The sequence below is a fragment of the Lutzomyia longipalpis genome, chromosome 2, assembly GCF_024334085.1.
Source record: "Lutzomyia longipalpis isolate SR_M1_2022 chromosome 2, ASM2433408v1".
NCBI lineage: Eukaryota > Metazoa > Arthropoda > Insecta > Diptera > Psychodidae > Lutzomyia > Lutzomyia longipalpis.
The window spans coordinates 24,108,224-24,133,302 of record NC_074708.1 but is presented as its reverse complement, the minus strand read 5'-3'; the positions used below and the strand labels follow the sequence as shown (position 1 = coordinate 24,133,302).

The window sequence follows — 25,079 nt, the reverse complement described above, 5'->3', positions numbered from 1 at the left end:
GTTTTCAAACCACATATGTATACAACGCACGAAAAAAGAGAAAAAAGCTCATACACCCTGAAAGCTGATATTCAATATTAATCTGACTTGTGTTAAAGGGAGAGTCTGTTTGGAAGAGGAAAATGTATCTTGGAGCAATATTTCATCAAGGTGCGTTTAGCATTCAATGCCGCATATAGCTCACCTACAGAATGCTTTTTTTCCTGCTTTTCCATGTGGTGTCAACATTGCTGAAACAGACACGGCCACATGAAGATGAATTGCCCGTCACAGACAGGCGAATGTCCTTTTTACACACAAAAGAAGAAGAAAAAACGAACTTTCTATGGCACAGTGATGAATGCTAGGAATTCCGTTGAGATAGAAAACTTATGCCTGTCAATTTTTATATGTGCCTTTCATCAACGTAAAATAACTTTCAGTATTGGCACAGGTAGACGTAGTCAAAGGAAAAGATTTTTTTTGCAAAAAAAAATAGTTTGAAAGTATGTTGATTTGATGGGCGGGTGCTAGCTATATATATAGAAGAGATGGAAATGAATTTTACAGTGTGTCCTAAAATAAATCAAATGGACTATTATTTGATTTGACATTTATTGACATCCTACATATATTCTGATTGCAGTGAAAGATCAAAAATTTGAGTGATTTCTGGGAGCTTTTAAAATAACTGATGATTGAAAAACTTTCGTACAATAGAATGAATTAAACGGATATAATTCTCAGAGAAATAATAAATAGAGCTTTCTGCTACCCTCAAGAGCTTTTTTTATTGTTTTTAATCCGAATTTGCGATAGAACAAGGATTTGATTTGTTTTTCTTCATAATAATGCTTCTGAAACTTTTAAAGAATTTTAGTTCTTAAATAGATTTTCTCGTTAAGAACTTTAGAAAAATAAATCCTGATTAAAGTTAACAGAAACCTTTAAGAAAAGCTCTAAATTCGCGAAGAAAATTCGTGCTTTTCCTGTCTCTTCCCATCTATATAATAAAGAAAGGTCTCTCTATAATTTCATTCCTGTTCAGCTATGCATTTCCACACCGTTGGTCCGATCGCGATGAAATTTGGTACAGAGACTACTGATACCAGGCTGTTTTTACCAACGACTAAATCTTCCATTAAATATATTTCAATTCATCACAATTCCTTTCTCCCTGTAAAATTTGCGGGGCGAGGTAAATTGGAGCGAAGCGACAATTTACCTCGTATCAAATAATCAGCGAGATATATCTCTCACAGTGTAAACATTCCTTTCGAGATTTCCATCTATACTAACAGACTTTCAAGGGTCTGAAGAAGAAGAAGAGTTTTCCCTGGAGAAATATTCTAGAAAGTGCAGAAATGAATAAATTAAAGGATTAATCTTCTAAATACACTTCTCGTTAAAATAATATGATTAGCAAAACGTGTTGTCACTCCAATAATTTTTCCGAGTGTTTCACCTACCATGTGATAGATATATAGGTCTCTCATATAATCCCCTCGTAATTGTAACATAATAAAGAAAATCGCAAGATAAATATCTCAATTCAGCATTTCATTCCCACTAGCCCATGAATACCAGTGGCCACTTTATTCAGAAGAAATGTTCTATATATAGTGGACAAAGGAGTCACATTGTGAAGGTGATGACTGGGGCTTTAGTTCAATGGTATCCCATGTTTGCTCCCTCACGCAGGATAACAACAAGGGAGTCCAGTGTCTCTTGACCTGTCGGCCTTATTTGATTGGCAGGCAGGCTGAAGCCATATCGTCCTGAAATTTATTATAGGGGAGTTAATTAGTTTTTCACCCAAAAAAACGAGAGAAGAAAAGGGTTAAGAATAATTGTTAGAATTATCATGCGACTGCATCTATAAAAGTTCCAATATGTATATATTTACATACCTGTATCACGCAGTTCGTAGCAGTAGACCAATCCCGTTCCCTTGGCTCCCTTAATCCAATCGATACTACCGCCTGAGGCAATGTCTTTGGATGAGAAAAAAGTAGGTGTAATGTGTGGGTGCGGGAAAATTGGAAATATTTAACTTAATATATAGGTATTGACGTATCCATAGAGCTAAATAAATGTCCATCAATGGATAGCCTGTTACACTTACAAATGGTCTCAGCAATATTCCCGTACGTGTATCTTGTGCCATAGCGTTCGGCGAGCTTGGCAACGGCTTTACTGGCAATTGCCACCAGATCGTGATAATTGCCAAGAGGAGCTGTGGTATGGCCAAAAGGTACAAGAAGCATCTGACCGTAGGCATGGAGGGAGATGTAGGTGGATATTCCGGAGAGCGATGAGTAGTAATTCGAAAGAGTTCTCGTTTCCACCTCTGAGAATGCTGAATCTCCGGCAAAGGTGTCTGAGCACGGATTATTGCTGGCACCACCCTCTGTGGTATAGAAGATATCAGGGAAAAGGTAGAAGAGGAATTTTAGTTGTGGGGAATTGAGTGCAAAGAATTAAATAAATTTCTATGCTATCGCATTTTTTCCAAGAATTTATGATGGGAATTCCCAAAGACGTGCAGATTACTTTCTTGTGGTATATATTGAGGAATTGTGGCAATCCCCCATATGGTATTTGAGCACCGCATTCAATAGGTAAAATGTGAGAATTCTAAAAGCAATAAACTCTCTAAAAGGTCTTAAATGCTCCTAAGGTAGGTTGGAAAATTTTCTAGTGAAACTTACGCATCCAATTGTAACCCCAATTGCGATTAGCATCAGCTCCGAAGCATACAGATGACGATGGTCTCCTCGTCTTCCTCCAGTTCCGATTCTATACACAGCGTCACAGAACAAAGAGAGTGTATGGGGGTGAGTTGATATGGATGGTTGATTGAAAGGCAAAAGCTCCGACAGAGAGCAAATTTTGTCTTTTGGTGCTTTTAGCATAACCCTTGAACATAAATATATACTCACAGTGGTGTGGCTGTATACATAACCATCGGGATTGACAACGGGAAAGATGTACCAATCGTAGTTGCGGGCAATATCTTGGATGTCAGGATTAGTTGAGGTGAGAAGCTCATTGATGATGAATGTGGCGGTAGCATCGGCAATCCATTCTCGAGCATGAATACCCGCTTCGATAAATACACCCGGATTTCCTGATTTATATGAAATCCTCAGTCCTCGAATTTCTCGTCCCTCGTGACTGATTTAAGTGCACACAGAGTGGATATTTCAATGGAGAATCAGGTTAATGAATTGACCTCTTTGGGGGTACTACACTACACACATATATTTATCCCTCACCTCACACCACCAACAACAACCCGTGCTACCGATGAGTGGGCATACGCCATAACGTCCAACCACTCATATATTTCAGCAAGGGTATGGTATGAGTCCCAACCAAAACTCCTTGGCATTATTCGGGGTTGCTCTTCATCAAATTTCCTAACATGCGAAAAAAAATAGGAGAAAAATATTAAATGGGTAATACGAGTCACTTCAGACACAACAAAAATAAACAATTTGCAGAAGTGAAGGTATAAACCTGAGAATTTATATATAGACATTCCGGGGTATCCGCTTTCATTGTACATATTAAAGGTTAACACACTGAAAGTCACTCTGATATACCTATATGTTCTATAGGTGCGTATTTTCTTTGTTTGATCTTCAAGAATATTAATAACTTTATGATTTTTCTTTCGATTTCTTCAAGAAAATCGGGTCAGTGAGCTTTATTTAAATTGTTCTCAAATTTCTTCTTCTTGTTATTGATTTCTATGAATCCTTTTTTGATTTATTTTTCTTCCTTATGTGATTCATTGCAAAAAAGCTAGTTTTAAATTAGTTTCTAAAATGTTTATCCCAACCACTTTCTTTCAGACTTTCAGTCTAGCCTGAACTTTCATTAAAAAGTTCTTTAATTTCCACGAAAAAAATGAGTAAAAGACATTGCGGAAATCACAGCTAAAATTCACATTAAAAATTCTCGTCCCATGAAGAGAGCCACAAATAATTAAGGGAAACTCAAAGGAGACAGAATTGGAATATTTTCCGAGAATTAATACAACTTTGCAAATTAATGTTGATATTTGAAGCTACCTTCGTTGCCCTTGTAAACTTTAGAAATTAACCTCAAGAATTAAATTGACTTATTTTGAGCTTTCCTTTCCTCAACTTTCCTTTAATTTTCTGCAATTTCCTAGAAGAGATGGGAAAGATGGAAAATCTCTTTCAATTCTTATACACAATATTGGCAAATACCTCTTTGAAAGTTTTTTTTTATTATTCTTTACTACAAATAAAATAAATTTTCTCATGACTTGAAGTTTTTATTATCTATTTTCAACCCGAAAAGCGATTTAAGATTTTATACACATAACATGCTGCATGTATAGTAAAACTTTTAGACAGATATTGAATAACCTTTGTCGGGAAAATCTCTTTTAGTCCCTCGGGGTATTCCCGCAAAAAAGGGAAACCTCGACAACCTTCAATATTGAGAATTGTGGGATTCAATCCATGTGGAGAATAATTTTGCAGGATAGAAAATCTGCTTGGAATGCGGAACACGATGCCTTCCTGACTTTTCCATTGACTAACAGAGGGGATACACACATAAAGTGTGACACTCAAATCAATGGGGGAGGCTTTACGGAAAACTAAGGGGGAAGAGAAGCTCGATGGGGGGAAAATTGCAGGGATATTCGGTATAGGTATATACTCACTCTTGGAGGTTCTCAACGTCCAAGTGTACGTTGGCCCAATTGGCGGTTAATTCGGCAAAATCCGCTCTCTTGTGGGGTGGCACCATGACTTGAATGGCCATCCCTGTGGCACTTGGGTAATCCCACAATTCGTACTGAATGGAGAGTCAAAATGGGGAGGGTAGAAAAAAAATGAATTGGCCGTAGCTCAGGGGATTAGTATATGGGTATAGTGTTTTTACCCCATTAGGGTTCGCATCGATCTCCTGTAGCAGACGCAATTGCTCCTCCGTCTCAATAGGCACGGAATACACGCGATAATGGTCAAAGCGAGCCCTTTCACCACACATCACACCCACCACAAAGAGGGTCAAGACACCAAAGAACTTCATTTTGCCTTCTTAGCCACACACAAAATCTTCACACGAAAAAAAAATTCAACCACCTCTCCTCGTACCAACACCACTTGTCGCATGTTAACGGGCAAATCGCTTGTTTAAATACCTTCGCCTTATCTTTGTTATTTCTTTTCAGCATATTCACGTTTTCCCCCATTCGATTAATCACAATATATGTCAATACGAAATTTATTTTCTATTCACTCTCCTTATAATCACACGACGAACTGCTTATCGGAGTCACTCATGGAGAATTGATTGACTCAAAAAAACCTCCTTCAACTCACCTGTTGGACATTTAATGCCATATACGAGACTTTCTTCTGCAAAATATGAGAGAAACAGACGGTGTGTGGGTATGTGTGAAGAAAGGAAGCAATTACCGTCGCCATCGGGCAATTAATCTCACCACCTTTTGCCACAAAACTTCTAATTGAATAATTTTCCTGGAAATGAACTTTCAAGGCTAAAACTTGAAGCACTTCCGGAAAAATTTAATCATTCTAATAGTGATTAATGTTACAAAGTGAACACATATATAATGTGGAGTGACTTCGTGCCTGAGAGTGCACCTCTGCGGGACTTCCTGACGAAACTGCGGAGGTCCTTGAGACGATGAGTGGATTTTAATTGTGATTAATTGATTGCACTGTAAAGGTTTCGAAGATTTTGAGGTCCTTGACATTGTTGTAATTTTAATTATAATTTTTGAGCGTTAAATTGAAGGTCCTTGAACGGCTTGAGAGAAAGAAGCTCTTCTTCAATGATTTTCCTCAGACGATCGAGAAGGGTGTTTGTTGTACAATTTTAAAGTTTTTGCAAATATTTTTTGGATGAAATTGAGAGAGAAAAACCAAATAAAAATAATTTCGTAATTACCTCAAAAGCTATTTACTTATACCGGCGAAATTGTAAAACAAGGTACAGCGAATAAATAGGAAAAGCTTCAAAATAAAATTTCAAAATTGAAAAAATATTTTTCTCCTCGCGAGAGAATTATTTATAGAAAAGAAATCCTACAAATTATCCTTGACAAAAAATAGGAATCTTAAATAAATTAATTCATTGCTTTGTGGTCATAAAAAAAGGAAAATATATGTATTTATATTTCATGGATGGTCTAAAAATTAATTTGGCATGAAGCCCAACAAATAGAATATAAAAGATTTTTCTTCTACAATTGAATCAAGCAATTAAATTGAAGCAATTGAATTAATAATAAGCTCGAAAATATTTATTCATTTTAATTCCATTCTTCATCGCATTTCGGACGAATATGGAAAAGATCCTTTCTATGTGAGTGGGTGGACAATTTAATTAAAAACAACCACCATTTTGGTTGTTATTCCGTGAGTAAATATAATTTAATTAGTCGTACATTCCCAAGGTTTCCAATTAATGCTATTTATTCATGAAAAAGATATCTCTAAATACCAGAAATAACCAAAAATGGAAATAAACCCACTTGACAAGTTCTTTTGGCAATTAAGTTTACAAATTTAATGGAAAAGAACATTTTACTTGTTACAGAACAATACTTCCTTAATATTCATACCAAATATCCCCGAGAATCGCTAATAAAAGTTTTGCCTTAGCGTTGTACCAGTTTTGGGAGACATGGGAGTGTAATTTCTAACACAAAATGCAACTAATTAACACAATTATGAAGTTCTACAGCAGTAAAATGTTCAACACAGTGTTTCGCTTCTGCGTATCTCAAAACATGATTTCCTTTCGCGTCTTTGCAAAATTCCTCCGAGATGGAGAATATTTAAGTTTTAATTATATTCTCACATGAGGATCCTTTTCTTGAATCTTTTAGGGTGTCTTTATTGTGGTAACTTGAGGGTGTCATTTTGTCTCATGCAATAGAGCGTCTGGTATGTCTGTTTGCAAGAGAACTTTTCATTAGTCTAAAATCTGTTTAGCATTTAGGGTGTTTATTGGATTCTTTTTTTTTCTTAATTACAAAATGTTCTGAAAATTATTAAATTTTCCATTAAGTGAAAACACATAAATTCTCTATAGCAGCATATTTTTAGAGAACACACGGAGAAGTTTACATTTCCGTTAATTTACGAAGATTTATGAACGTTACAAATTTGCAAACTTTGTATTAAATTTTCCATAATTACAACTTTGCTAAAACTTTCTAATAAAATTTCATAACTATATATTTCATAACTACATACAAGTTGTAAAAGAGATGGAATTTCTTAACAAAGAAAATGTTTTGTTTTTTATATCATAAAATAGCACAAAACCGCTATATTTATATAGTCTGCCTATATCACAAGGCAAAGAGGTGATAATGCGTGATAATTTTAAAACCATTGATCCATCAGCAAAGATAATGTTATTGATTGTAAATAATAATATAGATCGCTTACACTCTCCCCCCACGATTCATTCACTAAATCAAACAAATCGTACAGCCGGCAATCAATCTTATGTCGTCACAAAAGCTCACAATGCGAATGAATTCTCACAACATTTTTCTTGTAGTGCAATGAAGACAAATTGTCATTTCCTCGCTCTTTGGCTATTCTTTTTGACTCACTTATACTTTGACGGGAAAATTTTTCTCAGAGGATACTTGTGACATTTCTTCAAAGAACTGCAACAACCCTGATAAAAGTAGGTACATAATGATCAGCTTATTTTCTATCCTCGCACAGAAAAATATTTTTCTTTCTTCTCATATTTCATACAAAAAGAAAAGAAAAATTCCGATTTTTTAGAGTTCCACGAAAAAAGGAAACTTGGCAAGGATTATTTTTCTTTTCTCATGGTGCATATTTTAGCAACAAACTAATAATAGCTGATTCACCATATTGTTTGACTCTTAAAATATTGCTATAAAGTTAACGGAAGACTTTCCGCCCCTTTTTGTTTATTCTAAACTTTGAAATATGTATACACTGAATATAGTTTTCGTCATGGAAGAAAATGCATTTTCTTCTGGCATTATGTCTTGTTGTGAGACACACCGTGACATGCATACATTATTCAACATTCTTTTAGTTTCTTTCTGAGAAATTCATCATCACTTTGTGTTTTCCATAATAATATCACTTTACATGGTGAGAAATAAATTGCATAAGCTCCATCACCAAGAAACTGGAAGAACTTACTTTAGAAGGAAATTCTTAAGATGACAAAATGCATCATGCAATCAGTAGGAAAACAGTTCAAAAATAAAACGTGTTGGTATTTCCGTTTTCCCCTAGTTTTCCCGAGATAATTTATTTTTCCTCCATGTTATTGTCGCGATTGTTTGAAATTTCAAGAGAAGCTTTGAAAATTGAGATTTATTATTATTTGGCGAATTTTATTCAATTGGAATTGTAGTTGGGTGGGAAAGAAGACACAGCATAAGTTTTCCAGCAACGCTTTGACGATTTTGATTGAAGAAAATTTCAAAAGAAAATTCTCAAAAGTCGTTAAGAACTTAGAATGCTAATACTTTGAAATTCTCATTAACAAGAGATAGTATATGGGGCTATTGGTAATCGCAACCTAAGGGCGATTTATTGACAGAGGTGTAAAAACTCTCTAATTTAAACTAATCAACGTATTCTAGTTTATAAGTTTAGTTTTTAAAGTCTTACTGAAATGAAGCTTTTCCAAAAACAGTAAAGAATCCTTTATAAATTGCAGCTTTTAATAATTCGAAAAATAATTGTAAGCTTTATTGACAAAAGAAATTTAATATGTAATTAAAAAAGAATAAGAAAATCGCAATAAAAATTTCCCATTTTTAATGAAAACAGCTAGGAAAAGCCCGCAAAGAATTGCGTAATTATCGTGCTTTTTATCTCTTAAAATGGTAATTCAAACTCTTTCCTCTGTGAATGGAAAAATGATAAGAATTCTTGTGTTTTAATCAAAATGATCAAAGCATTTCCCACACATATATAGCAAAGAGGAGAAAATGCCGAGTGAGCTTTTTAACGAAAGCCGCAAGAATTTCTCTCTTCCACACAACTAAGGGGAATTTCCCCTTCAACGACCACCCACTCGCAATTTCCGCTCTTGCATTTGAACGGAAAAGTTTGAATGTGGAAAGCTGTTTGAGATCACCTCGTCAGTTTTTCCAAAACACTCCATCGAATAACATCGCATTCTTCTTAAGTCTCTCCCGCGTTGTGTCCGCGGCAAAGTGTTTGAGTACGCGGTAGAAGGATTCAGTGGGACTTATCACAAGGATTACACGCAACAAAACGGGGAAGACAAAGGAAAAATGTCCCCATGGGTGATAAATAAGAATTGTGTGTTGGAGAAAATGTGCAACCTGTGTTGAGTTGTTCTGTGTGAGAGAAATTAAAGGGAAATCTCCATTAATCCACATTAATTGTGATCAGAATTTACGTCTCACTCGAGGACATGCTTTCAGCATAGGTGGATTTATGGTGTAACGTGTTTTACGCTGCCTGAGAGAGTATTTTCTTTGCTTCTTAATTACAAAATGCCTTCTGTGCGATAGTGATATTAGAAAGTCTTTCTGTGTGTTTGGGCTCTTCTGTGTGTGCTTCATGCGACATTCACGACCGTGTGGTTTCCTAATTTCAACAAATGTGCGATTTAGTTGAAAGGAAAATGACGGTGCGGTGAATTAGGAAAAGGAGAAAGTCTCGTCCTTTCTCCCTCCCCCCAAGTCTCCCCTCACCACCCAAAATCATCCTCCCCCGTAACACATCACGGCATCATGCTTTAGAGAGGATTAAAGTGGTGCTGGCTCCGCAGCAAAAGTTAAATAAGAAAAGTAAAAAAAAAGTGATAGAATAAGTGATAAATGTGATTGAAAAAAAAATGGTGGATGCTATAGATATTAGAATATTGGCGAATTGCACGATACAGGCTGTGAATCGTTTCCCATGGACACCGCCACTGTACAATGAGACGGCACTCTCGGCCCTCAATCGAACCTCAATACTCGAATTGCTCAAAGATATGATAGAAATCAGTCGTCAAGATGATCCACATGAAGATTCTATCAGGTTAATTGAGAAACTTCCTCACTCTCATCTCGCAAACCTTATTATTTGCACGTCATTTGATGGGTAACCTTTTGTCCTTTCTATGTACCATCGAACTCATCAAGACAATTCATGACGGAGTGTCTCTACCCCTCATCGACACTCGCCTATGAATTACCTTGGGAACAGAAGACGATTTGGGGCGTAATCTTCGGTGCGATGCTTTTCATTGCCATTACAGGAAATTGCATAGTTCTGTGGATTGTTCTTGGTGAGTGTGTGGCATCATCAAATGCCAATTTTTTTATGAACAATCTTCCTGTGTGGAAGAGAAATGAGAATTATGATGGATGATGTTGGAAAAAGTTTCATACACATAGCGTTTATAAAGAAATTATCGATCCACCAGTTCTTATTAGCATTTTGTGCTTTTAAAAGCTCAGAAGAACAGGAAGAGAAAAAGTTTTTCAAAGTTTGAATTAAATTACTGAATAAAATTAATTTGTAAGTTTGTGTCTATATTGATTCAAATCGCTTAAAAAGAAAATTAAGAGTGAAGATTATTAATTGAATTGATTCGCAGAGGTGCGAATTTTCATAAAATCAATAGAATAGCTTTGATTCTATTTAAACATTGAACTATATATTTCATTTTAAATATATCTTCATATTCTCCTCTTGTTTATGCTGGGAAGGTATACTTATCACAACTAAATTTTGCAAGTATTATATTTTGAATACATGATTTGAAAGGAAATGCAATTTCAATGGCAATTTCCTCTATATTGCAAATATTAGTGATTGCTATTCTATATTCTATAGCCATATTTAACAAGCGTAAAATAGCAGGAACGTAGGAGATATCGATTGATAAGGGATTACAAATAGTTGTTGCAACACTAACCACCTCCACCGACCAATAATAATAGCAATAATAATAAAGTTTACCCCTCAAATGCACCCTTGTACGACATAAATGATTACATACTTTGCTCAATGTTCCACGTTGGATTCTTGCGGGTATTGGTTTTCAAGTTTTGGATTAAGTTTTAAATTATCATCTCAACAATTGCTCGTGTTGCTCTTTTGTGTTTTATCAACCACACAAAATGTTCTCTATTGGTGTACCAAAAGTTTGTGGTTTAATTTAACGACCACAATAAATTAATCCGAATAATATATCACTTTAACGATTAATTTGGTAAATCTATGGGAGAAAAACACGTTGTGGTCACTTTTCCATGCCCCATGGGGACACATGTAATCCAATAATGCAGGTAATTTTAGTTAATTAGTCTAGTATACTTTTGGGATACCTTTGCTGAAAGTTAGACATCGACACTCTGAAGAAACTCTTTTGTTCTTTACAAGGGGGGGGGGGGTTTATCTGGATAAAATTATTCGGATCTTCGAAAATATTCTAATTATTCGCTAATATTCGGATGATTTGCCAAGGAAATTCAAATGTAAGTCTAAGCCTAAAAAATGTCAAATTCAAGCATAAAAAAACTTAAATCAAACGAAAAAAAAATAGTGGATTCAAGTCAAAAAATAGTAAATTCAACCCAAAAAAAAATACTAAATTCAAGCCATTAAATATTTGGTTTTTCGTCGCAAAACAGCACAGATTGAGGAACAAAACTTTAAAAAATCAGCCTAAAGCAGGACTAAATTCAAGCCGAAAAGTACTAAATTAATGCTAAAAAATAGTAAATTGAACCCAAAAAAAGGCTAAAAAGCCAGTTAGTCCTAAATACGTTTTTAGATGTTTTTTCGGTTTTGAGTTGTTCTGTTTTTAGCAAAAGATGTTCATGGGAAGTCAAATATTCAATTCTTCGAAAATATTTGGATGATTCGTTTAAAAAACCAAAATATTCGCCAGATAAACACCCCTTGGTCCTTTAATGCACAATCCGGAAAGTTTGTGAAAAGATATTTGAGGACTTTCAAAACATAAGGAAGCAAAGGAATGAATGAAAAGTCTTGTATAAGGTTGAAGTGGTGATGAATGTGTCTTTGAAACTCCTCGACTATTGAGTGCAAAGTTTTTGGTGTTCTCAAAGAAAATTTAACTTTAAACATTCATACAAATCGTTGGATTGCAATAGATTTAATTCAGACTTTGCAATTTTAATCCTTTAATGTTCATTGGGTCGATTTTGAAAAATGTTTCATTTTGGATAGCTATTTTCTGAATATTGGATCCAAATTAGTACAAGACTATGTCTTTTCAATCCCTGATCATTTTATGACTTCAAAAGGACATCCCCAAAGGACTCATATGATCAAGAAGGACGAAAAACTGAAAATTTTTGAGTTGGGATTTTTCGCCAAAAATGTCTTATTTGAGCTCAATGGAAACCATAAAAAGAATGGCGGACCTTAAAGGGTTAAACATAATTCTCAAGTATCTGTCAACGTTTTATATATAACTTGACTTATTAATTAATTTTCTACCATTCAACAGGTGTAATTTATTCCAGTAAAATGCTCAGGATATTTTCATTGAAAAGCTATTTCATTTTAAATGAGAAAGAAAATATTTTTTTTTATAAAAAATTCTCAGAGAAAGTTCATAAATCATAACCACGTAAAGTGAATATAAATCATATTCTGAGAAGTTCTGTGGAATTTAACGACTTTGTGTATTTTATTCGAATTGAAATTCTTCGAATTTCTAGTCATGTACGACGCTACAAAGTCTGCATTTCTTCGTGATTATCTGAATTTAATTATATAAATTTTACTTCTTCACATTGTGCAAGAGAAGTGAATCATAAATCAAACTAAAAGATGATAAATATAGTTCTCGCGCTCTACTGAAGTAACAACCCAATTTAATAATTAATTTATTTGTTTCCAATAACAACAACATGGCAAAACTCATTTGAAAGATTAAATATAACTCCGCATCAGTGCAAACTTTGACTTCAATTTGGGATATGATGACAAACATATGGGAGTAGAGCTTTCAGCACCTTAAGACGATGATAAATAAAGCAATAGGAAGAAAGTTTGGAGAACACGGTGCAGAATCTTATTCAATTAAGTGCACTCAATAGCATTAAACACGTCTTACTCGTTATCCTCACACCACTCTGCTCATCTCAAGTTATTTCCAATAAATCTCAAAAAATTAAATTAACTTTTTTTTCTATTTTGGAAAATATATTTTTAGGCATTTTGAATATTCGATGAGATGGACGACAATATAAGCCACTTTTACCATGCTTCTATTTTGAACTTCCTGCATAAATTTAAAGTCTGTGGTTTGTCTGGAGAAATTCAACTTGACTTTGAATTCCTTATTTTGCTATTTTCGTCATTTTGCACGGAAAACTTTCTCTTGTGACATCCTAATAAAAATATGTATCAAATATAAACTTCTTGATTGTAATTTCCTCTACCAACTGACTGAATGTAAAGCTTCTGAAATGATTTTTTTGCTCAAATAATAAGAAGAAGCCAAGTATTACCTCAAGGTTCTAGTTAAGCACAACGAACTTTCAGTTTATACTAGGAAAAAAAAAGTTTCCTAACAACACAAATTAGTTTTGAAATTGTCGATTGTATACATTTGAAAATTTTCCCAACGCTCACGCCACCCTTCTGAAATCAACGTGAGCTCATCAACTCCTACATAATTCTGTTAGATGGTTATGAGTAGAATAACAAGAAGCCGTCTACGCGTCTCTCAACACCCAATATTCACAATGAAGAAAATTCTCCAATAAAACTCACATAATTGTGGAGAAAGAAAAAAAGTGAAACTTTTTGCCAAAAGAAACTTTTTCCGCCAACATCCGCAAAAATGAGAGAGTCAAAAAAAAGAAGAAAGTTGGAGTGAGAAAAATTTACAATTACATTCTGTTGGATGCTGCCTTTCAGCACATCGTCGCATGCGGACTGTTACCAACTACTTCCTTCTCAATCTGAGTGTGGCCGACCTCCTAATGTCCTCCCTCAACTGTGTCTTCAACTTTATTTTCATGCTCAACTCCGACTGGCCATTCGGTGCTGTTTACTGCACAATCAACAATTTCATTGCAAACGTCTCTGTGGCATCATCCGTCTTCACCCTCGTTGCGATATCCTTTGACAGGTAAGAAGGGTATAAAGGGGGGAGGGTATAAGATGGGGTTAATTGGCAAATGGTGTGATCTTCTTTTGCATTCAGAGCAATTATTCACTTCCACGAATTTCTCAATTGGGGTTTTGTGGGGATTAATGGTGTAAATACAGGAAATAGAACCATTTTGTTGCAAATTCACCCTCTGTGTGTGGCAAAAGCGCTCCAATGTTACGACCACAAAATCATGGTGCTTCATTGTCTCTCTATATAGCTACCCAATGTAAATAGCACCAAAGCAATGCTACTTGTCATGGAAATAGCTTACAGCACAAAACTCGCAATAGAGGTGTCGAGATATCACTTTAATTTGTACCTTACCTACCTCTTCACTGTTTATATACCAACAATTCTAACGGTTTTAATATGCCAAGGATATGGGGGCGTCATAGGATATTAATGTGAAATACGATTGAAGCACGAAATACCTGAAAGCTCAAAATAATAAAGAGACCACCATTTGTATTTGCTTTGCTATATAGTTGCCAACTCTTGAATTCCTATCGGGCATTCCATCGTAATTTAATATTTATGATTTCATTCGGTATTCTATTTCCACGGTGTGATGGCGGGAAATTCGGTGGTAATATTCAGTGGAAAATGACAGTGATAATGTGATGAAAATGAATGCCTAATCGGCCTAATCTCATCTACTAAATTCGAATCACAAATGAGTCATTATTTTAATAAATAAATTATCAACATTTGTGTAAATGATTTAACGATCAATTTTCCGATTTATTTGCTAAATTGTTGGGATTTATTATAGAAAAATATTAAAAGCTCTTATTGAGCTTTTTTAATACTTACTTTATTGATTTTCTTTATTCTTCACAACAAAAAGCTCTAAAATTAATGAAGAAAAGCTCTAGAATTAAACTTGTAAGCTCTTGAATAAAAATCTGGCATTAAGATACCGCAATACTCCCACAAAATATCCTTCCGTGTTTGGAAAGAAAAATTCCACGAAAAAAAACTTGAAAAATATGTAATGATGATGAAACAACTAATAACTACATAAAACCTTATCTAGTCTTGAAAGAAAACTTTTAAAGCACTTTCTTCATGCAATAAATAAGAAGGCAATCAATTTGCATAACAATGAGGGAGCATACCTCCATTCTCTATAGTTCTAGCGTGTTGTATGAATTTTCTTTATTGAAAAAAGGGAAAAATAATGCATCGAAAAGTTTTTTATCATCTCGGAGAATTTTTATAAAATACTTTCCAAGTAACTTTACTAGAGATTAAGAAGGTAAAACTCGTGCTTTATATAGTTTGTGTTACACAATGTTAACAAGCTTTATTATTTAGTGGAAAATTGTGCGAAGAAAATATATACTTCCTTAAAGAAAATATTTTTTCTTCTGAGAAGTTCTTGAATCTCGAATTCTCCATATTCACTTCAATGTTCTTCTGATTTCAAATGAGTCCCAATCAATCATATCAGATGAAAGTCAAGCTCAAAGTTACATGCAAATATTCATGATTAAATTGAAAGCTTTTCGATGGGAGCTTTAAAGAAGGCTTAAATTCAAACAATGAAAACTTAAATTTTCATTCTCTTCTTTGGGCAAATATTTAAGTGTGAGTGTTGAAGCGAAAGTAAGCACTGGGGTACCTTAAAAATTCTTCGAATGAGTAAACATAGTCTGGGTGTCTGGGACATGAAGAATTCAGAGCTGCTTTTTAGAAAATGTAAAACAAGCATATTTTCCACTCAAACCGTCACCTTATTTCAACATTTTCCGAGCATGTTACACGAAAACTTTATTCAACCGTCCTTACAGGCACGTCACTTTCAAGTTTACCGAGTTTACGTTATCTGCCACAATGAAATATTTATATGTACGCGGGAAACTCTATTTCGTAGAGCTTCCAAAAGGAAAACTTTGAAATTCATCAGGATTGCTGACGTGGAGACCCTGTGAGACCTTTTGTTGATACCCCTATTAATATTCCTCTTGAAAATGATGAATTCGTGTCAGAGTAATTGATTGAGTTGATAGATAGCACCGAAGATGTTCCATATTTTAGTTAGATTGCACAGAAAATGGGGTTGTGGAGACCTCCTGGGGGATTATTGGTTTTGGGCAAAGGACAAGGAAAATTTCCATCGAAATTTTGCGCATGCAAAGAAGCTCTGCTTGAGAAGTTTCATGTTGAATATTATTTTGTGCACGATTCCTATTTTCCAAGCAAACACTGGGGGTGTTGTGTTTGATGAGGGAACATGGCAACATTTGAGAAAGTTATCCAAATGGGTCATCTGTTGGCAGAGGATTGCAATAAAAATGAATTTCTGGCTTTGTTGAAATTTGCTTTTGCTCGCGGAAATGTTGGTTCTTTTTCCATCATACATAAAGCAAATTGATGGTGAAGGATGTGGGAAACGCCTATGGCACGGATTCTCCATGAAAATATCTTGAGACGTTACAATAATTTGGCTCAAGGATGGAGGGTCCCGCCCAGTAATTTTTTTCAAATAGAATTTCATTCAAAAGGGGTTAAAGTTGCTGTGCAAAGAGAATCATTCAAGAAGGAGGCTGCCGTCAGAGGATATCAAGGCGAATGGTGATGGGAATTATGGAACATTAAAATAAAAAAGGGGGTATATAATCATTTTTTTTAAATTATTATGCTTAGAATGGGCGGAAACTTAATGACGTAGCGTGTTTTGACTTCCGCGTATTTATGATTCAAATGGTGCTAATTTTTTGATTTATGAATTTTATATATTTCAGTGATTTCAGTCAAGCTCATAATTTTCCTAATTCAAATGAAAATGAGAGGGTGATGTAAATTAGTTCTGAGAAGAAAATATTGCAGACACATAATCTCGTGAATTGCCATAAATTACGTAATTTACTACGCTACTATATTAAATAATATTTACTAAAAGAATTTTCTTTGAGTGAAAATTGTAATTATTTCAAATTTTTCCACCTCGAATTTGTTCATGAAGTTTTAACCGCCCTAATACCTTAAGGGCAACCTGAAATTGAAGAGACATCCCTTTGAAAAGACATCCTTTTCATTGTATGCTGTATTTGTGTGCTCAAGTACAATACTTTTATAAAGTTTGTGCTAAATTGCTGTGGGAAGTTTTTTGTCCACGAGGACTCCACCGGCGTTAGAGGACTTTTCTCCCACAATTGCATTAAAGTCCTGCGGCAGTTTCAGTAAATCGTTGTGAATTTATGTTCTGTTTGTGGTTTGTGCGGCCTGAGCAGCTTGTGGGAGTGTCTCGTTGTTGAAGATGGTGACATCTGTTACGGACATATTGGGCGTGAGGAAGGTGTTGAGGCGGTCGGCACCTTGACGTGGAAGGCGGTCGAAAGGGAAACCCATGGGACGTCGATCTGGGTAGAGACGATCCCTGACACCGCAGAAGGAGAATGCATCGTTGCATGTACCCACGAGGTCCTGCTCCACGCGATCTTCCTCGTAGTTGGTCAGCATCACAAACAACTCACACCGCAACCCTTCAGGGGTACCCTTGGGGATGAGCATGTGCTGTGGCCAGCCGCATCCGCAGAATGTAAACTGAGCCTCGGCATCTGTTCCCGCAGCTGGGCGATTGGTGTCCAAATCACGGAAGGTCCTCTCAAAGGGTATGGTCACGTTGGATTCCGTTGAACGACGACGAATGGTATTAGCCCCAGGACGACCTACATGGAGGCAAAGACAGAAAATATACATAATCATCAACCCACTGAAAGCTTCTCCGACACCCACGAATATTGCATAAATTCAATTTGGTCCGCAGATTATTTTTATAAGCACAACAGATGCTTCTCCTCCCCCCAAAAAGCCCTCACATGAATATTTCAAGAAACTATCCCATCACAACCCTTTTCACATAGACAAAATCATTTTCCCCAAAAAACATCCCCCTAACAATTAAGTAATTGTTTTTATAACTTTCGTATCTTCTCAGGACAATGTTTTCTCAGCAAGTATCTTTTTGGTATCCCTTTTCCAGTCCCTTCGCGCGCACACAGCCTTTCCGTCCCAAATGAGGGTTTGTTTTTTTTTTTCGTCAGACCCAAACACACATAAAATGCAAACCACTGAGAAAATTAATTTTACACTAATGAAATGAAATGCCACAAATCACGCCACCAGGAACAGCGCTGTGCTTTTGGGCCACATCGTAAAAAACATCTGGTGGAACACCAAAATTTCTGAATGCATTTTGATTGATTTATGGGTTGGCTTTAGAGCTTACAAAAACAACCCTTAGTGGGGATGGGGGGGAGGGCTTTAAGGTCTTCCCTTCGTGTTGAACATCATGTCATTTTAGTGGCTCCAGGTGCTTGAGGATTGCAACATACAAAGGAATGGGGGGAAAAGCTAATCAGAAGAACAAATAATAAAAATTTAATTGAAAGATTTATATTTGATGGATTTTTTGGAGATTGTTGGCAGAATTTGGGGCTTTAGGAGTGATTTTATCCCATTTTGTACATTTTGACCCATTTCACCGCAAATTATTGCAAGAAGTTAGCATAAGTTTCATGAGGAAGAAGTGTAGGTATGCAAATTGATTTAAACTTGGAAATTTTTGCCTTTTATGCTTCTTTATGCAAATATGTGAAAAAGAATTTAAATTATTCCACTAATATATACGAAAGATTTTTAAAATAAAATTTATATAAAATGAATTCAGAACGAGGTAACATAACGAGGAAAATTCCTATTGGATTATTCCAAGAAAAATCTTTTCATATTTATAATTATTTGCTGGAATTAATTATGCTTCCACTACAACGATTAATCCCCAGGATTTTTTAAATTTTAATCACCTGAACATTCTTTTACCATGAATTCTGCATTCCGTAGTACTAATTTAAAGCAAAAAAAAATACGCCGCAATGGAAGTGCTGAATTAATGGAGCTAAACTTTATTCTGAAACGTGCCAACAACCAAATTGTGTTACTTACGCGAGTTTTAGATAGAAACAGCATGGACTTACATGCAATGACGAATCTATCGAGTTCAATCATCAAGTGTCGCTGATCCCGGAACATCATTTCAGAGCCACGCTCATCGAATTTGGGCGCCATGAAAATGCGCGCTGTGCAGAGTACTTGGGCTTGATTTGCATTATTGACATTGATGATGTACGTGAATCGTTCATGATTCAAATGGGTGAACCTGGCAATGAGAAGACAAAAAAAAGACAGAGATGAATTACACCACACACGGGGGAATTTTCTGCCACCCTCCAGCGTACTCACTCACCTTGCAAAAACATCACCACGCGGAACGAAATCCAAGCCACGTGTAAGATTGACGTCGCTTTCTTGGAAGCGAGTACGGAAGGTATTAGTTTCGCTATTGCTGTCAATCTGGACTTGAATGTCCGTTACGTTGATGTTGGGATACGTCAACTCGGCAACCGTGTAGGGTGGCAGACGCATTTTATGCTCCTGGAACATGTCGTTGATGTAGCCGTGCCAACGATAGAAAGCAGGATCACGCATAGCGGTCGTTGAGTCACCCATAACGCCGAATGATTCCAAATGACGATGGTCAGGATCGTGGCAGTAGCTAATGAATACATGCCCCATGTTATGCAAATCACCGTAGAGTTGTCGATTGGGAGAAATGATGCTGGATTCCATCATATTTCCCAGCGTATCAATGCCCTGATTGTTGTCCAACGGAATTCGATTACCCTGAGCATCAACCACGAATCCCTGATGAATGGCTTCGTAGAAGCGATCTCGCCAGCGCTCCAAAGTTCCCAAATCCGTCATAATTTGATCAAGATCGCGATTAAGGTCCTTTAGGGTTGTTCCAGCAGCACGACCAGGCCATGCTCGACTCGCAACAAGGGAATCCATTTTAGGGAAATATCCCTCTTTGATGGGTTCCCGGAAGTTGTTGAGTCTCTCAACGCGCTTGAGGCGATTTGAGAATCTCTCAAAATTGTACCGAGCCACAACTTGCTGGTGCATATAGTAGAACAACTCTCCACGCCTATCCTTGGCAACAATAGCGCGATTATTTGCCTCAAAGGGATACACCAAGTGCCAATGCCAGTGATGTAGATTAATTCCAATATCCTCACGGAAGTACCAGAGACGATGCTCAGGTTCCAAGTCCGAAGCAGTGTAGTCTCGTGGGATAACAATGGGTCTACGGGATCCAACAGGAACGATTGCAGCTTCCTCACGAACAGAAGCAAAGACTTTGCTATCTACGAATTTATCCGGGAAAGTTTCGGCAAAGTTGGGGATAGGCAAATCTTTTGTGTCTGGGCGATGAAGAAGGGCCACGGAGAGGGCATAGTTGAACAGGTAGGGGTTCAAACGGTCACGAGCATAAACAGCCACACTTAGCAAATCATCTGTATTGCGCATTCCTGTTATGAAATTTTAAAAGAAATTTTCTTATTCATTAACTAAATAATGAACTGAAAAAATTAAATGCTCGGTAAATTAAAAAATTAAAACCCGGATATGTCCAAGATTTTTTGTTTACAGTTCGGAAAAATTAAACATTAAAATTCCTTAAAAAATTAATTCTTAATCAAAATTCTTGAAATTTTGAATAAAAAGCTCTGAAGCTTTTTTTTGACTATTTGTTATTATATAGCTCACTTCCTGTGAAAATTCAGAGCTTTAGACAATTTTTAGTAATTTATTTGCTGTAAATTTAGCAAGAAAAAAAGGGATAATAATTTATTATTTTGGAAGATCCCAACACGTGCCAAACTACTGAATATTAATAAGATTAAGGACTACAAAACTTATTTATATAGCACCTCTCTCAGGCAAGCAAAATAGTTGATAATAAATTAATAATTGGAGTCTCCCATGCGGGGACAAGCAAACCTCAAAATAGTTTTAAATACCCTTCTAAAGTTTTCATGCTTTCAGAGTTTCATCATACGAACATACTCTTTTTTATATAAAAAAAACCAAACTTTAACTCGTGTAGTAGAGAAAGAATATCAAAGAGAGGATTGAAAGGATTACTATTTTAAATCTCGTTATAGTAAAATTGCATTGGAGAACTATTTCCATTACATCATTTGCATTAAATTGCGTTACATCAGACGCTGTGACTAATGCCCTAATAGAGTTATAAAAAAAATCCACGGAAAGCTTTTCCAACTTGTGTTCTATATATATATATAACTTATATAGGGGAAAAAAGCTCGTTTCAAATGTAATTTCTCTAACTTTGAAAAAAAAATGTAGAAAAAAAATATCGTGCTTGTGTGAGCATAAAGATTTGTTTTTAAAATTGAGTTAAGATTTTAATTGGTTTCTTTTTTTTGTCAATTTGTCTGTCTCGTGGGGAGACTTTGTGAGAAAGTTTTCGATATAGGGGTGTTTCTGAGAAGGACTTACCCATGAAAATATCAATTAAACGGGCGGCAATTGTACGGTGAGCTGGTATGAAGAGGGAGAATTGCTCATGACGCCCAAGAGACATGGGAATTCTCAAGTCAGGCAGTGAGATATTTCTCACTGGAATTCGATTTTCGGCCGCCTCACCAAAACGATTTTGCAGTTCATTGCCAATTGGGCGATATCGCTCCGTTAGGTAATTGTCTGGTACATCAAACACCGTCTTCCTCGTGCCTTTTTCCACGAATACTGGCTCCTGGGGGCGGTCGTAGAGCAGCAGAAGATTCCTCTTGTCAGTCATTTTCTTCGCACTATATATACGCCCAAAGCTCTATATTATTTCACGAAACTTTCACTCTGCGCTTAACACACCCAACCCAATATATCCAGAGTGATTGTGAGCTGTGGAGAAACTCCTCGGGGACTTTTATACAACACCAGCATTATTTCTTATCACGATTCCCGAACTTACCCGCATATGTAATATACACGTGCAGCCAATGGATTTTTTGGTGAAAACCACCGGACTGATTATGGTCTATTGTCGGGCATAGTGTCTGCGTCCGGATGGATAACCACAGTCGATTTGATATTATATATTTTTCACACTAAAACACTCTCCTTTCACTCTCTCCCCCTCTCTTTCTCTCTCCCTCTTGCAGATACATCGCCATCGTGAGGCCTCTCCGACACCGGACGTCCCGGAAGAAAGCACGAATTTTTCTCTTGATTATTTGGGCACTCAGTGGAATTCTCGCCACGCCGTGCCTCCTCTATTCCACAACCAAAACAAAAAGGTCAGGAACTTTTTTGATATCAAATATTCCATGCGATAAATTCCCCAAGTTATTTTTACTTTTTTTTTCTACATTCTCATGCGACGAAATATTTGATTTTTTTTTTTAGATATGAGTCAGTATTTATGCGAAAAAAAAGCTCACAAAACCAACGATGGGTCATTAAACTCGTGAATATTTTACGTGTCCGTTGCATTCCACAATAAAATAAAATTTCCTAAATATTCATTTCTAAATTTTGTGAATCATTTACATTTTGCATAAAATTGTTACTCCTACATTTTTATTTTGAATATTCATAGTGAAATGAAAGGGTAATATTGTTCAAATTTGACCCAATAACGTTGTTCTTCACCAAAAAAATATCAAGGAGTGGTTAAATTTTCTTACAGTTCACAAAAATTTTATTATGTAGATTTTAAAATAATAAGGAACAATTTATTTAAATCAAGATAATTTTAATTAGATTTTAGATACCTACCTAATACATATTTTCTTAATAAATACAAAATTATTTATTACTCGCAATAATATTCCAAAGAAAATTAAACAAACCGTTTTTCTCCGTGTGCGGAAGCTCAACACGTACATACATATTACATAATATTGTGAATCCCTTCTATCGACCGTTTGTTTACCTACAGAGCTTAAAGCTCAGCTTAAAGTAAACAGTGTAGTTTTTTAAACATATCGTGATAAATGGTAATTTTTCCCTTTACACCTTCCGAATTTTTGTTTACATTTAATTAAAATGTACATTTAATTAACATTTCACATGCTAGCAAATACAGGAGCAATTATTACTTCCGGGAAAGTAAAAAAAAATCGCAAAATACTGCAATGACGTAATAGTTTATCTTGTAACCAATTTTCGGTTCTAATAGATTATATAGAAGAGATAGGTAGAGGTTGTTACGCGTAAAAGTTCTTTCTTCTATCTCTCTTTCCGTACCATTTCGCACCATTAATGTGTTGTACTTTTGATTAATAATATATTTCCGGGATCCTCCTTTCTCCATTTCGGTAAAATAAATCCTGGAAATTATTTTTAGACAGACTCCAAGTCCTGCCCATTAATTCATGTTTCCGCATTTGGACCGGGAAAATGTGTGTGCGGGAGGTGAAATATGGATTTGTAATGATCCAGATTCCAGGAAAAGAATATTCTACACAGGCAATGAGCAATACATTCCTCGTGGGTTCCTCGGGTTGCACATAAAGAAGAGAGCAAAAGCGGGGAAATGACTAAACAAGCTTTTCATATTTCCCCCCATATGCGGAAGGGTGAGAAAATATCGCGTACATAGGGCTTCATCCCATTCACATAAAATACTGATAACAGTGGTGACCATTGTGGTGCCATTTTCTGTGTTTGAACATTAATTTTCACCCGCAATTTTGGGGTCGACCCCGCTCACACTCTTGGTCAACACGATTCCCCCATAGAGCCCATTTAATTGATGTACACAAATAACAATTTTATCGCTTCATTCACGACCAATGCGAAAAATAAATCATGGAGAAAGGAAACATATTCAAGACATTCGGAAGGAATCCCATTCACATTTACGGGAAAAGTCGCAGAACAAAGAACATTTATGCCGACCCCTCCCCCCCCCCTCTCTCACGACACGTGGCCACCCACAACAAAGAAAATTGTAGGTACTCGCTGGGAAAACACGGAAAGGACCCAATGAACCTCTCGTGGCTAATTATATGGAAATAATATTGAATTTAAATTCATTCCATCTGCCACCAAAACGTGCTATGTGCAAAAAGTTCTTGGTGGTACCTTTTTGCCATTTTGATGCTCCTTTTACTTTGTGAAGACAATCCCAAAAAATTTATGAATACGACGTACCACGAAAAGCTGTTAATGTGATTCAATATTTATGATTTCTAGAGGAATTTGGGCAAGAAATTTCTTGAGATATATTTACCATTTTTTTATGTAAAGAGGAATTTAAGAAAAATTCACTATGTAATGGAGTTTTGTATCCTTTGTCTGTTTGCTTTGAAAATTAATTTTATACTACACGTAATTAATTTAAATTAAATCTAAATCTTCTTAATATACATATAAAGCTGAAAAGTCTGTTTGTCTGTGGCACATGAACTCCTCCGAAACCGCTGGGCTGATCTTGATGAAGTTTGGTATGGGGGTAAAGGAGGTCAATACGAGTTGCAAGCGCTATATGGGATTCCGCCCCAACCCCCCTTTATAGCGCCCCCACTGAAAAATTGATTTTTTCCCATTTTCTACCTGCTGAAGGGTCAAATAACGGGATTTTTTTATTTTTAGAATTTTTCGGGGTACCGTATTATTCATCCCCCTACTAATATACGCCTCCCTTTTATAGCTTAAAATGGAGTTTGCTCACACGTGATTGGGGGCTCGGGTTGACTAGTTAAAATATAGTTTTAAATTAGTAAATATTGACTTAATTTTAATAACTTACACACACAATATTGCTAAATATTTTAAATTTTATCACAAACAACGTAAATTTAATAAAGTTTCTGATTCCGGGAAATTCACCGACATTAACCTGTTGCTATTAAGCCGTCGCGCAACATAATTATATTGTTTTGTTTATAGTCCATTTTATAGCCGGAAAAGTTTTCTTTTTTTCACACGTTCCTAAATTAAAGTTTTATTCCCAGGGAGCACGCAATTTTCCTGTCATAAAATGTTATTTTATGTGAAAAATTTATTTTTCATTTTTAAATCACTTTTGATTAGTT

At 35.8% G+C, this 25,079-nt stretch overlaps 3 protein-coding genes across 5 annotated transcripts in view; 1 reads left to right on the top strand and 2 right to left on the bottom strand.

Moving 5' to 3' along the window:
* The window catches only part of LOC129789572 (uncharacterized), a 656,748-nt gene that overhangs the window by 365,064 nt on the left and 266,605 nt on the right, over nt 1-25,079 (top strand). The window lies entirely within an intron of this gene.
* On the bottom strand, nt 1,531-5,131 carry LOC129789690 (zinc carboxypeptidase-like). Its single transcript, XM_055826693.1, has 8 exons — nt 4,906-5,131; nt 4,685-4,818; nt 3,258-3,401; nt 2,922-3,156; nt 2,691-2,778; nt 2,105-2,389; nt 1,890-1,973; nt 1,531-1,757 (listed from the first exon to the last, which is right to left on the bottom strand). Exons 1-8 carry the CDS (start codon nt 5,053-5,055, stop codon nt 1,648-1,650), a joined length of 1,230 nt encoding a protein of 409 aa, XP_055682668.1. The 5' UTR covers nt 5,056-5,131; the 3' UTR covers nt 1,531-1,647.
* LOC129789610 (phenoloxidase 2) lies at nt 17,201-22,165 on the bottom strand. 2 transcript variants are annotated; one of them, XM_055826559.1, is made up of 5 exons: nt 22,010-22,165; nt 21,538-21,953; nt 19,418-20,543; nt 19,149-19,330; nt 17,201-17,840 (listed from the first exon to the last, which is right to left on the bottom strand). In XM_055826559.1, the coding sequence occupies exons 2-5, from the start codon at nt 21,836-21,838 to the stop codon at nt 17,368-17,370; spliced, it is 2,082 nt and encodes a 693-aa protein (XP_055682534.1). In that variant the 5' UTR covers nt 21,839-21,953; nt 22,010-22,165; the 3' UTR covers nt 17,201-17,367. The 2 variants fall into 2 exon arrangements, with proteins under 2 accessions (XP_055682534.1, XP_055682535.1); XM_055826560.1 differs by having other exon boundaries at nt 21,538-21,939.